At 37.2% G+C, this 12,774-nt stretch overlaps 2 protein-coding genes across 2 annotated transcripts; one reads left to right on the forward strand and one right to left on the reverse strand.

Annotated features, from left to right (window-relative positions):
* The first annotated feature begins 1,350 nt into the window (after positions 1-1,350).
* cd40 (CD40 molecule, TNF receptor superfamily member 5) lies at positions 1,351-6,018 on the forward strand. The gene is made up of 9 exons (XM_079478101.1): positions 1,351-1,476; positions 2,183-2,267; positions 2,956-3,078; positions 3,202-3,354; positions 3,473-3,563; positions 3,674-3,732; positions 3,976-4,077; positions 4,568-4,587; positions 4,701-6,018. Exons 1-9 carry the CDS (start codon positions 1,447-1,449, stop codon positions 4,929-4,931), a joined length of 894 nt encoding a protein of 297 aa, XP_079334227.1. The 5' UTR covers positions 1,351-1,446; the 3' UTR covers positions 4,932-6,018.
* A 1,845-nt stretch (positions 6,019-7,863) lies between these two features.
* Positions 7,864-9,158, reverse strand: irx7 (iroquois homeobox 7). The gene is made up of 2 exons (XM_079478100.1): positions 8,932-9,158; positions 7,864-8,797 (listed from the first exon to the last, which is right to left on the reverse strand). Exons 1-2 carry the CDS (start codon positions 9,130-9,132, stop codon positions 8,093-8,095), a joined length of 906 nt encoding a protein of 301 aa, XP_079334226.1. The 5' UTR covers positions 9,133-9,158; the 3' UTR covers positions 7,864-8,092.
* Between the last annotated feature and the right edge of the window lie 3,616 nt (positions 9,159-12,774).

Genomic DNA, 12,774 nt, shown 5'->3' on the forward strand with positions numbered 1-12,774 from the left:
AAATGAATACCTTTGTCTCAAATTGGATCTCAAATATAACCTTTTTATCATTTAAAATCTATTTACCTTTAGGTTTAAAAGGTACAACTGCAACCATAACACAAATTCAACATAGTTTTCATTGTCTCAAAACACAAAGGATGATATTTTAAAGAAAGAAGTTGGTAACCAAAAACCCTTGGTCCCCATTGCCATATTGTGGACACAAAACCAGCTCAAGTCAATCGGGACCAATGGTTTTCATCATTCTTCAATGTTACCAACATTCTTCAAAATAGCTTCGATTATGTTTGATTCGATAAGGTTTGAAATGACAACAGGGTGAGTAAAGGACAGAATTTTCCCTTTTAGAGAGAAACACCTGACTTCCTCTGAGAACTGGCTAAACATCGAGATCTGATGCTTCTGTTCTCCGAATTGTTCCTCGTGGGACCGGAGGGTTTTTCAGTTGAATGTTCAATGACAGTATTTCATGCCTCACACAATTCTTGTTTACTCTTTGAGGAAGTGAGACGTTTCAATGTTTTTCTGCATTATTCAAATCGTTCTGATGACCAGAAAGAGCGCTAGGATCTGGCTGGTTTATTATGTCACTGATCTGAGAGAATTTCTCGCACGGCATGCCGTTCCCATGAACATTCCGGGGAATACCCTGTGGTTGCTTGAATCAAAGCCTGGGAATTTTAGGTCTTTATAAGAGAGCCTTACAATTGGGGATTCACCTGTACGTGGTGGATATAAAACTTTATATTAAACTCAATTTGTTAAGATAATATCTTTGCTAATCTCTTGTTCCTCGGTGATCGAACTGTTCTGTCGCACTTCAGACTTTCTTTGTGTGTTTGTTCGTATTTCTGTAAGTCGACTTAAAAATAAAGAAGATAAAAGTATAACAAATAATCCAGGAAAGACACTTACAGAGAAGAGCCAAATGTTTTTTAGCCACTGATGACATGACTCAATAATGATAGTGTTAGTCAATGGGAAGTGAAAGTCAACTGCGCTGTTAATGGGAAATGGGAAGTTCCACTATCATGGAGGGCGAATGTGTGAGATACACTACTTTAAAGTCTACTTTACAGATTAAATAATTACTAAACTAGAATTTAGTTTTCCAATGTCCAGCAGTGAAGTGTAAATCTGTGAAAATGTGCCAATAAGCAAATGAAATGTAAATGTCATTGTTACTTTACCACATTTATAATACAATATTTAATTGGGGACCTTGCTTGGATACATAGAAATACAGTAAGTCTTGCTGTTTTTTTGTACTTCTTGGAAGCAGGGGAAACAAGTCACGTGTCACAAGAGGGCGTTTCTGAAAGTCTGGTTGAATTCCCCTTTTAGTCCATTGGCTTAAGAGCTGCACAGACGCTGTTTGGTTGTCTTGTGATTGTGAAGAATAAACGGTCATTTCCTAGGATCTGTCTAAACAGATATACCATCATGAGAGCATTTTACACCCTTTGTCTTGTGGTAAGTGATCGCTTGTGTTATTTTAATGCGATTCGCTTTGCGCGTTTATGACAGCAGGTAATTAATATTCATGACGCTGTAAGTTACATTGTTGCTTTGCGCGTCAACATTGTAACGTTGCGTCGATATTCATTTATCTTTATTATGTTTAACGTTTTGGTGACGCTGTACTTATTTATGAGCTAAATGACAAGCAATACATACTTTCAGTTTCGTTTTGAATAAGAAGAAGGATTTACACGTCATATAGACGGGTCTTAATAAAGTGACATTTAAAAAGGTGCGTTGTTTATTATTGTATAGGTGGGTGAATTAAGACTGTACAATACTGCAGTCTGTCAATAACGTTTGTGGTGGGAAATGTCGGGGACTTTCCATATGGCTCGTACTGCATTACAGTTTCGGTTTTGATATCCCCCCATTATGTGCTTGGGGTCCCACCCATGCACCAATAAATAGGTTTTACTACAATCAGATTAACAATACAAATAACCATGACTTTACCACACCATTGCTTTTCAACTTCTAAACTATATTTCTACCGTGGCTGATTTACGGTTACCACGGTTTAACTATAGTAACCATTGCTTTGCTGAAAGCCGGGACCCCTTACCAACACATAGGGTTTATTATTGTCAGCTTTAATAATTTGTAATAATTGAAATAATGCTCAGTCTCAACATTGCTTTTGCTTTTACCCCGTCAGGTTACTCTGTTTTACCTTGCATCATCTTGTGAGTTCCAAACACATTATGTGAAGGATGGCACATGCTGCAAGATGTGTGGACCGGGTCTGTATAACTCCAGATTTATTTTCATAGCCTAGTGGGAGCATTACAAAATAGCCCACTTCCAATAAGAAAGAAGCAAATCATGAGATCTCTTTTAAATTATCTTTTTTTTTGTCACAGACATTGATGAGGTTAGATGGAGAGCAAATGGAAAGTTTCGCATAATTTTTCAGATATTTCTCTTGAGAAAAAGACCAAGGCACCTCACAAAATACATGCCAAGTTCGCATTTAAAAGTCAATATTATCGAAGATCTCAATGTGAACTTAAACAATTCTCGTCAAATTTACATGAAATTCGTACCTCCAGACTTTGTGTGTATTTGAACAATTGTCATTTTTTAAGCAAATAAGCTATTTACAAGAAACGTCTGTAACTAAGTTTGCACTCATTTACATTTAGTCATTTAGCAGACGCTTTTATCCACTTACAAAGAGTTCGGGAGCAATAAGGGATATAGTATTTGCGATATATATATATATATATATATACTTATTGTAAAGGAACACAAAGGTGAACTTGAATATAAGCCTTATTGTATCGTGTCCCTGACTCTAAAAATACTGGGTAATTGTCAATCCATGTTGGGTCAAAAATGAATTTTTGGGGGGTTTGTCTCTTTCTGAAAATAACAAAGCATTTTTAGAGTGTGTACTGTCCTGGGTTAGTAATCATCAGTTTGTTACAGGTAAGAAGATGCGGTCCGATGATAACTGTGTGGACCCAATCTGTAAGATCTGTGAGGATGGAGAGTATCAGAGCAAATACACAAGTGAGACCACATGCAAGCTCCAGCCCAGCTGTGACACCAGTGAGTACAAATATTACAAACCAAAACCTTAGAAAGACATCTTGGTGATAAAAAGTCTTTGGAATCTGTCTTGAAATGCTGTCTCATTCCTTTTGTTTCCTTTTGCTCTGCTTTTCAATTAAGATTTAAATTTTCTGCCACAAACAAAACCCATTCCCAAGGACAGACTCAGTAAATGCCAATGCAAACCTGGACACTACTGCACAGAAGACGACGACTGCAGCACTTGTCGGAAACACAAAATCTGCAAAGAAGGAGAGAAAATCATCAAAAATGGTTTGTACACAAGCTGTCTAATGTATATATCAGTTTTTTATGTACAGAATACACACAGGCACTGATTTCATATTGTCCAGTGGAGCTTTAATCTCTTCATTTCTCTGTATTTTCACAGGTACATCAGTTAGTAATACTGTATGTGAAGCTTGTAAAAGTGGAACATTTAGCATCAGTGATTCATCCGACATCTGCAAGGAATGGACAACGTATGTCAAAGCTTTCTTATATAATATGTATATATGCATAAAAGCGAGAGAGAAAATATGTTCTTAGCATTATTTATTTAATTTAAACAAGTGCTTTATCTTATCTTTAGATGTGAACCTGGGTATGTCGAAAAAACTCCAGGCAGTTTAACGTCAGACAGGATCTGTGGTGAGAACTTTTTGTTATTTATTTGAACAGAAATTGTGATAGTTATAGTTCTTCGTATGTAAAAGTGTACTTGCAGGAGTAGATTACAGTAGTGAAACCTAAGAGTTGTGTGATGCTAAATACGTGCATATGAAAACCACACAATGTCCATTTTATCTGTCAGTAATAAGGTTCTGATAAGAATAACAGTAGGCCCACCAGAGAATAGTTTTATACCTCTTTTATACCTGTTGGTTATTTCAGAGAAGGGTAAACCCTCCGACAGAGGTCCCATCGTGGGCGGAGTTATAGCCATTCTGTTGCTGCTTCTTGCAGCCCTTGCCGTTGTGATGTTCATTAAAAGACGTAAGTAAATCTGTTTATCTCTAAATCCAATAACAAACAGTATTGGGCAAAAGCGATTAAACTGATCTCTTCATTCTTTTTTCAAGTATTTGTGTGCACGTTGCATTTGTGTGTTTGAAGTTTAAACTTCAACACAATACATATTTAAGGTTTGATTCAAATATTTTATTTCAAGAAAATAAAAGAAAATGTTACCAGCAGAGAGGATTGATTTTTTACATATTAGAATAAAACCCATATTCCGTTATATTCTGTGGTTTGCCTATTGCTGTAAATGTTGATACAAATGTTACAAAAACATTATACACCGATTATTAAAAAAAAAATGTTTCACTTTTGGCTTGCCACAACAAGCTCAGGTGTAATATTCTGAACTTTTATATGCTTTTATACATTGCAAGTCAGCATCATCTCTTAATGTGCACACAATACAACAAGTTTAAAATAAACATCTGTGTAAACATATTTGCGTTTTTTTTCTCTGTTCTAGGGTCATGTGAATGGAAAAAGGTAAATGTTATCCTTTAACCCTTCCATGTCCAGATATCAAATCTCACAAAGACATGTGTAGCATTTAAAGTAGTTAAAAGAAAACCGTTAATCCATGTGTGTTATGTTTTCAGATCCCGAAAGAGGCCGTAATGGTCACAAAGTTAAATCCAAACAGAGAGACTGAACCCATTATAGATCCTACATGGATTCAACAACCACAGGAAGATGTAGAAGACACTGTCCCTGTCAGTCCCACAAGTAACATTACAGAAAATGGAAATTTTGTGACACAAGAGGAAGGCAAACACTCGATATGTCCGAGTACAGAAACGCAACGATTTTCAGAGAGCTCGATCCTCTAAAATCTGCTCCTAGCATGTTACAATCTATAATGTAAAGAGCATTACATATAAACCACTGCTTTACTCTAAACATCCTCAAAGCGTAGTACAAGCCTGCATGTCACAATATGCACTACTGTTGTCATCGCTTCGTTTTTATTATTAAGGTTAAAGCTGTGTTGTTGTAGTTTAACTGGGCATGGCACCTTAAACACCAAGGACCTCACATAGAATGTCTCGAATGCACTGCAAGTTGTTTTGCATAAATGTAAGATGTGAGTGACACTATCATGTTGTAATAGAGATGGACGGAGTCCTTAGCCGTTGAAACTAATATGCAACAAGACATTTTACATGAGCATTTATGAAAGTGGCTCGAAGGGTCTGTCACATCACGATGATGACATCAGTTATCAGCAAGACGGTGACGACAACAATCAATGTAATGAAACAAAAACTACTCAAAACAATTCCACATGAATCCCCAAGCTATTGTTTTTACGTAGAACACCGTGTTTTGTTGGGCTTGCACACTTTCAATTATGATGTGCAGATTGACTTCATTTTTTCTTTGTTATCTTTGTTTGTTGTATGATAGATATCTAATTTGTTGTCTGGTGTTATAACAGTTCGATTGAAGTTTTGTAAGTATTTGTATTGTGTATTTTTTACATCATTGTGATGTATTTGTTAAAATACCACACTTGCATTGTTTTTGCGGTCAGAATTCGCTTCGAAAACGATATTGTTTATTAAATTTATGACAAGGTGTATGAAGCCCTTTGAGCATGTTTTTTGTGACTAAATCTTGAGATACTCTGACTGTCCACAGGAGGTTGCTGTCTCCGTATCGGAGATCTATTATCAGAATAAATGTCCAGCTGGAGCCAGATTACAGAATTCACCTGCTGAATACATCAAATTTTGTACTATTATTTTAAATCCAAGCCTGTTTATCATTCCCAGTTAAAAGTTATTTTGCACAGATGCATGCTTGTGCATGTTCTCCCGTGGTGTCCTATGCGTCTAAACAAAAGGCAAAAGTAGTTTGTTGAAGTATAAATAAAGCTGTACTGCCCAAAGCATATCACCATATGCTCAGATCAGGAAACCCTTGACACGTTTGATGGCCGATGCAGGCTTTGTCTCTCACACCATTGTTCAACACCTCAATCCTTATCTCAATATCACAGCCTTTTGCCTGTCATGCTTAGACTGGGATTACACATCATTTGGGCCACTGAAAAGAGGGAATGGTGCAGATTGTGCCCAGTGTGTGTTAGCTGTGAATGTGTGCTTCGGGGGATGAATGGGAGGGGCTCCTTTTTTGTACCCAGGGGTTTTCTCATTATCCTCGGATTAACAGGCCACAGGCCTTTGAATTTACATGGTGACCTTAGTGATTGGCAATGAACAGTTTTCCTTTTATCATTCTTTCTGAAGAGGGGAGGCCACAAAAACAAAACATTGTCCTGGGGCCTAATCCCATTGGTCTGTTTGTGTCGGAAAGATTTATAATCAAAGCATGCCAGATTTTTGTTACTATACAACCCTTGACAGTTCATTTTATTTATTCATTCATTTTGGGATTTGGTTTTCTGATACCTTTTGGTTTTTACAGTTTTGCATTAACCACTAGTTGAAAATGGGGTTTCCTATATAGTAACCGGTTATTGTTTTTTACTTCTGCTCTTTGAGAATTACTTAAAAAACTAAGTTTGTACTATTTTGAGTCCCTAGATTTATCATTTTGGATATTTATGGTTTGATGTGATTTTTCCAAAGATGTTGAAATTTAATATGTGAGTTTCCATTACTCTTAGTCTATAATTTGACTTCTTTGCTAGAAATAATTTTGGTTTTTTTCAATTGCAAAACTCCAACGCCACTTTTTTTCACTTTAAACTTCTAACTTTCTGAACTGGCCACTTTTTGCTACACTTCTTTATTTTCTCTTTGTTTATGTTTGATCCTACAGCACCATACGGTGAAGTAGCTACTAAATGATGGTAAAGGTAAAAGCCTCAAGCACATTTGGTCTAAATCGTGACTAAACAGGAGAATAATCTTAATTATCACCCTTTAGTACCGAACAATTCATGTCCTTAATCCGCACTGCTTTGAATTGTTTTAACAGATCAGAGCTAGATATGCAAATCCCTTAATAGTAGTCTACTCACTGATAACGTGGGGTCTAAATCCAGCCTTGAAGTGAAACGCTTTGAACGAGCCTTGATCTGCTTCAACATCTGTGAATTCCTCTTCGGACACATCAATTATCATACATACAGTTCAGTTGTTGTTAACTCGTTTCTCGAAAGGTTTTAGTTTACCAAAGTGATCACAGTGAAGTCTGTGACGGGTTTTATTATTCTTACGCTGTTAAAATAATACGTGACCTTACAATGAGTGAATTTAGGTTGCCTGGCAACCTCGATGAATTAGGCTACTTGCATGGCGGAAGTTTTAGGTTTTTTTTATTCGAAAAAATATGTATCGATAAAAAAAGGAAATGTATGTTTTTATCAAATATTAATAATTCGAAAAAATATGTATCGATAAAAATGAAATGTATGTTTTTATCAAATATTAATAATATATAGGTGTTCATAATGATAACGAAGCTTTATAGTATATTATAGTATATAGCAACTATTTTACTACATTAATGTTTTAGGCCTACTTTTTGTTTGGTTTTATTAACTTACATAAGTTTTGCGTTTTATCGTTTCGTAGGCTACATATTACACAAATTAACCATAGTTTCAACACATTATCCATAGTTTATCTTATAGTTAGAGCATAGACACCACAAAATGAACAATAAACAAAATATTTGCAGTAAAAATAATCAATCCGACAACTTTACTAGCTATAATAAAACCATGGTTTCTGAATAACTTTACGGTTTTAGTACTCAAAAAATACCCAATTATTGACGACCAAAATGTTTAAGATTTTCAACGTTTTATTTTAGCAAAAATAAGTCAGCACATCAGTTAAATGCATTTATAATTTAGACAAAATAAACTGTACAGTATTTACACAAAACTTTGGTTCTTAAAGTGGAGACACTGGAAAACATATTATTGTAGGCAAACTTCCACAACAATAAAGTCTCAAGGTTTTGGAGGTTTCAAAGTGCAAGATTCAGTGAGTCTATAGTGTCCACGAATAGCAGTTTATTTCTGCTTGAGAAGATCGCGTGTGGAGAGGTTTACAGGCGAGTACGTTTCCCTTGAAGGCCACCCTGCCCACCATTTCCCCAAATCTGGACTTGGTTTCTTTATTTCTGACGTCGCCGTCTCAGCAAGAGACCAGATTTTGGGTTTTTGGACGTCAGCATCTTGCTTACACGCCTCGCTTTTTGTTTCGCACTGACTCGCGGACTTCACACTTTCCTGATGCTGGTCTAGTCCGTCTGTTAAACGGTCCTCTGCCGACTTTGACACATCGACATCCTCCTCGTCGACTGTTTGTGGATCGATCTCATCTTCATCCTCCGTGCACTTTTTCAAAGAGCCCTCCTCTTCGCTCTCACCGTCGTCTTCCTCGTCCTCCTCGTCGGACTTTCCTTTGGATGCCCAGCTGACCCGGTTCTCTTTCTTAAGGCGGCGTCGGGCATTCGCGAACCACGTCGAAACTTGTGTCAGGCTCATTTTCGTGACGATCGCAAGCATGATCTTCTCGCCTTTGGTGGGATATGGGTTTTTCAGGTGCTCGCTGAGCCAGGCCTTCAATGCGCTGGTGCTCTCCCGGGTGGCCACCTTGGTGACCCGGCTGGGGTCATCGGCTGGCATGGGGCGATACGGAGCGTAATAGGGTCCACCTCGACTGAGAAGAGCTTGGTGATAAGATGACGCAGCCTTCATGTCGTAAGCATTGCTCTGGAAATAAGAAAAAGTTTTGTTTGAATATATTGAATTTTGCATAAGCAAATATGTAATGTAAGACATATATTATTTTAAAGTCCGACGTTTATCTCTCCAACATAATTTACCATACAACGCAGAGTACTTACAATGTGTGCCATGTGTCCCGGATGAGGATATGGAATGAAACTGTATCCCGGTATTCCTGAGAAAGGTAAGGGCATCCCAGCCATGCCCACCATATGTGATGGCTGTTGCATTCCTGGTGGGCAGCCCAATAATTGATATCCAGCAGGCATGTTGACGTGTCTGTCCATGAAGTTTCCAAACCTCGCTGGTGAAGCAGGCATCCTTAATCCCTGAGCTCTGGTGTTCGAATGATACTCCCTTTGGGTCGCTTGCTCTCCTTATAGGCCGTGCGGCATCAGTGGGAGGTGCCAGGGCGCATGATTGACAGCTGTACTCCAAAACTCTGGGCTTTCACATGGATTAAATCCCTTCAAAGAGGAATTTCGGTTGTTCCTTTTAACGGCCTCTAAAAGTCTTTAAACCAAGGATGCTTATCTCGTTCTTATCCGTACGGAAGAGCGCAAAATAGTAGGGAACCATTTGAAATTCACGTTTTAGATGGATTTAACTGGAATCCGTGTTTTTTGATGTTGGCCTACATTAAAATGAACATCGTTTTCTTCGAATGATAACAAAAATGTATACGTTGGGTTTTAAGAAAATATTCATTTCATTTTGTCGTTTTGTTAAATTTTTTATTTTGTTGTTTAAGCACACACTGAAATAGATCCGATTTATTTTTTCTATTTATTCATTTTGGTAAAAATGTGTTTCATGTATATTTATTTTATTGGACCTTTTATTTTGTATGTTTCTAAACAATCTTTTTCGATTAGATTTAACACTTGATAGGGAATTAGAATAAACTCGACAGGAAAACTTGCTGTTTCCATTGACAGCCATCGGAAGACCCTTAAATGTCGCACATTAACAACTTAGAAAAAACTTTTTTGCAGCTTGTTGAGACCGTTTCATCTTGTCGTCTGAGCAAACCGATGCGACACACAACACGACAAACGATTATCCGAATTTGATTAGCAACACGGTGTAATGTGTGTCTGATGCGTTTGAAAGGGTGAAAGATACATGGTTGTGATTAGCACTAATTTTATTAACATTATTGGGTTTGATCTCTCATTAAAGTAACAGACAGCAACACAATGCAAAATCTTTCGTAGGCATATATAGGCCTATATATTAAAATGTTGATGATGTTTAAGCACTCGGTTGGGTGTTTTGGAGTGACCAGCCATTCTTTGAATTCAATACATTTTAAATACACATCACTTGCATCAAAGTAAAATAGAGGCCTTAATTCGGTTTTATTCATGATTGTCATTTAATTTCGACCATTTTGCATGAATTGATTTTAGAACATTTCGACATCTAATTCGCAAATGTTTCAGGTCATATTAACGATGAATTATTTGGCTTTATTGTGACGGAACATCAAACCTCTTTTAAAAATGGGATGACTTTGTTTTTGCCCACAACAAACCAGTACAATTGGTGTAATTAAATAGGTTTAAGTGAAACAGGTGTCGACTAATGTATATGGTAATTTCAGCATAACAGATGTTAATGTAGGGAGATACTAAGATAAGATTAGAATTCCTAACTATACATACCAATGCCCTGGAAAGAAAGGCACAGCAAACAGCTCAGTAGCAGGGGGTGTGGGGTCCCTGACATTGGAAATACAAGTTTTTTTGTTGAAACTTGCTCTTTAATCTGTCCTTTAGTTAATAGCATCCTTAGGCTCATTTTAACCTAGTGGCATGTATTGTTGAATCTTGTTTATTGTAGTTTTAAACAGGATGTCTCTATACGTTGCTTTTTGACCATCTCTCATTTGTTGTAATCAAAAGAAGGTTTTTTGTCTTAATCAAAGGCCTCGACACCTTTCATTCGGCAATGTTTATTAAGATTTTGTGAGGATTTGTGTGATGTTGTGTGAACGTGTGAGACTGACAGACAGAAAGATAAAGACTGACACAATGTGTGTGTGAAAGAGAGAGAGAGAGCCTGGAAGCAGGGTGGGGCTCAGATCTCTTCAAACCAAGAGCAAATTTACTCAACTAGCACAATGGTGAAAACAGAGTGCAAAGAGCAAAGGCAGTGCTGCATCTCTGAAGATAATCACCTCAGGGCCGTGATTATTGTGTTCCTCTCAAAGTCGGCTTTCTCCTCTCTTTCCTCTTGCTCGCACACAATACAGGTGTACTCAAGTTCTGACAAGTCCAGTTAAGACTGTTTGCTCGGGGGATGTGAGTCATTTGCAGAGAGGAGAAACATGCCAGATAGCGCAGGAACATACTTCAGATAACAGATGAGCTTGGCCAGAAACAACATCAGAAGATGCATTTTAGAATCCTTGCGATTAACCACATTGTTTGACCAGATTCTTTTAAACAAATAGGATAAAAAAATGATCCGAGCAAAGAGTCTGATTTTATTCGAACTTCGAAGACATTCAGGTCTATTTTAGAGATGCTTCCATAGGCCACCTTTTATATGTCATTTAGTCATGAACATTGTATGTTATTTCATAAAAAATATAGATTTTATAATATAAAAAATAAGAATAAATAAAAAAATAAGAATAAAGTATTTGCTCAAGAAGTCTTACTAAATATTAGGTCTAATTAGGTTTAATACATTTAATTTATTATTTAGAAAATGTACTTAAATAAAGGAAATAGTTATAGTAATGTTTGGTTAATTATTCATTCTAATTGTAATAAATATGCATTCAACAACAAACACACTGATGACACAAAATAACACTGATAAAAACGTTGAAAGAATGTAAAGCACCCAATTCGTGTAAACGTGAACTAAGAATATCACTGTGAACATTAAACAACCCATTCAAAGTTTCTAGTGGGAAGGAAATATTATGTTAAACATGTTGAGACAACGCCACATTGTTCTGCCTAAGTGCCCCACGACCATCAACAAAAATATCTGCAAAATGGAGATTGGCCGAGAGGAGGGTCACCCATTGAGCGCAGTATGTGTGGCCTAATGAGTTGATAATGACAATGGACGGAGGTGCGACTTCATTTAGCGCTCATCAAATACCGCTGGGCGGACAAAAGGACTGGCCATGTCATTAGAATGACCAATAGTCAGGTGTGAATAAGATCTGTTAACAAAAGCTTGTAGAGAATCAACAGAGAGCACTTCGCACGTTCGCCATGTTAGTTTTTCTTTCTGAAGGTAGTCCCTTGTAATTCTTTAGATGAGGAGAGGCACATCAACGGGATGATAAGGAAGAGCGAATAGGCTGGTATTAAACACTCTGTATCAAGGTTGTTAGTGTTTTATTAATTGAAGGACTTACTGGTGCAGGTGTTTGGTGCACAAAATGAAAATTATTGTCATAGTACACGAAACGACATGTTATAAGTGTTTTCTTACCTCTGACTCACACCCAAGCCAATCATAATTGGCAAATTCTTAAGTTATTTAACAAAACATTTGAAAACATATTTAGTAAATATCCAAATAGTGCACACACCTAAAACATAACCAGACAAAACATAATATATATATTTTTAAATGTCTGCATTTCTAAAGAAACACTGTTATTTTAAGTATTCAATACTGTCATTTTGTGAGCTAATGAGCTCTGCCAAGGCCAAACGCCCAAACAGAGGAAAGATATCTGGACGTGAGCGTTATCAGTCTATCACACCTCCCCTCTATCACCCCCTCCTCTTCACTACTCATCTATCTTTTGTCATTTGTGTTATCAGGCCCACTAGATCACTCCTCTATTCACAAAAGTGGCATTGCAAGTACTCACCAATGGGTGGAAGCCTTTGTTAGGGGTTCGGCCAGGTCCCGCCTCCTCCTCTTTCTCTCCCAGATGTGATCTGATTGACATGTCCCCCGCATGGGGTGAGTGGCAGGTGGCG

This window comes from Barbatula barbatula (genome assembly GCF_947034865.1).
Source record: "Barbatula barbatula genome assembly, chromosome: 17".
Taxonomy (NCBI): domain Eukaryota; kingdom Metazoa; phylum Chordata; class Actinopteri; order Cypriniformes; family Nemacheilidae; genus Barbatula; species Barbatula barbatula.

Coding starts and splice junctions, on each gene's coding strand:
- irx7 (XM_079478100.1), bottom strand. CDS start 9,132: ATGCCTGCTTCACCAGCGAGGTTTGGAAACTTCATGGACAGACACGTC. Junction 8,798..8,931: donor CGGGACACATGGCACACATT/GTAAGTACTCTG, acceptor TCTTATTTCCAG/AGCAATGCTTACGACATGAA.
- cd40 (XM_079478101.1), top strand. CDS start 1,447: ATGAGAGCATTTTACACCCTTTGTCTTGTG. Junction 4,078..4,567: donor TGTGATGTTCATTAAAAGAC/GTAAGTAAATCT, acceptor TCTCTGTTCTAG/GGTCATGTGAATGGAAAAAG. Junction 4,588..4,700: donor GGTCATGTGAATGGAAAAAG/GTAAATGTTATC, acceptor TTATGTTTTCAG/ATCCCGAAAGAGGCCGTAAT.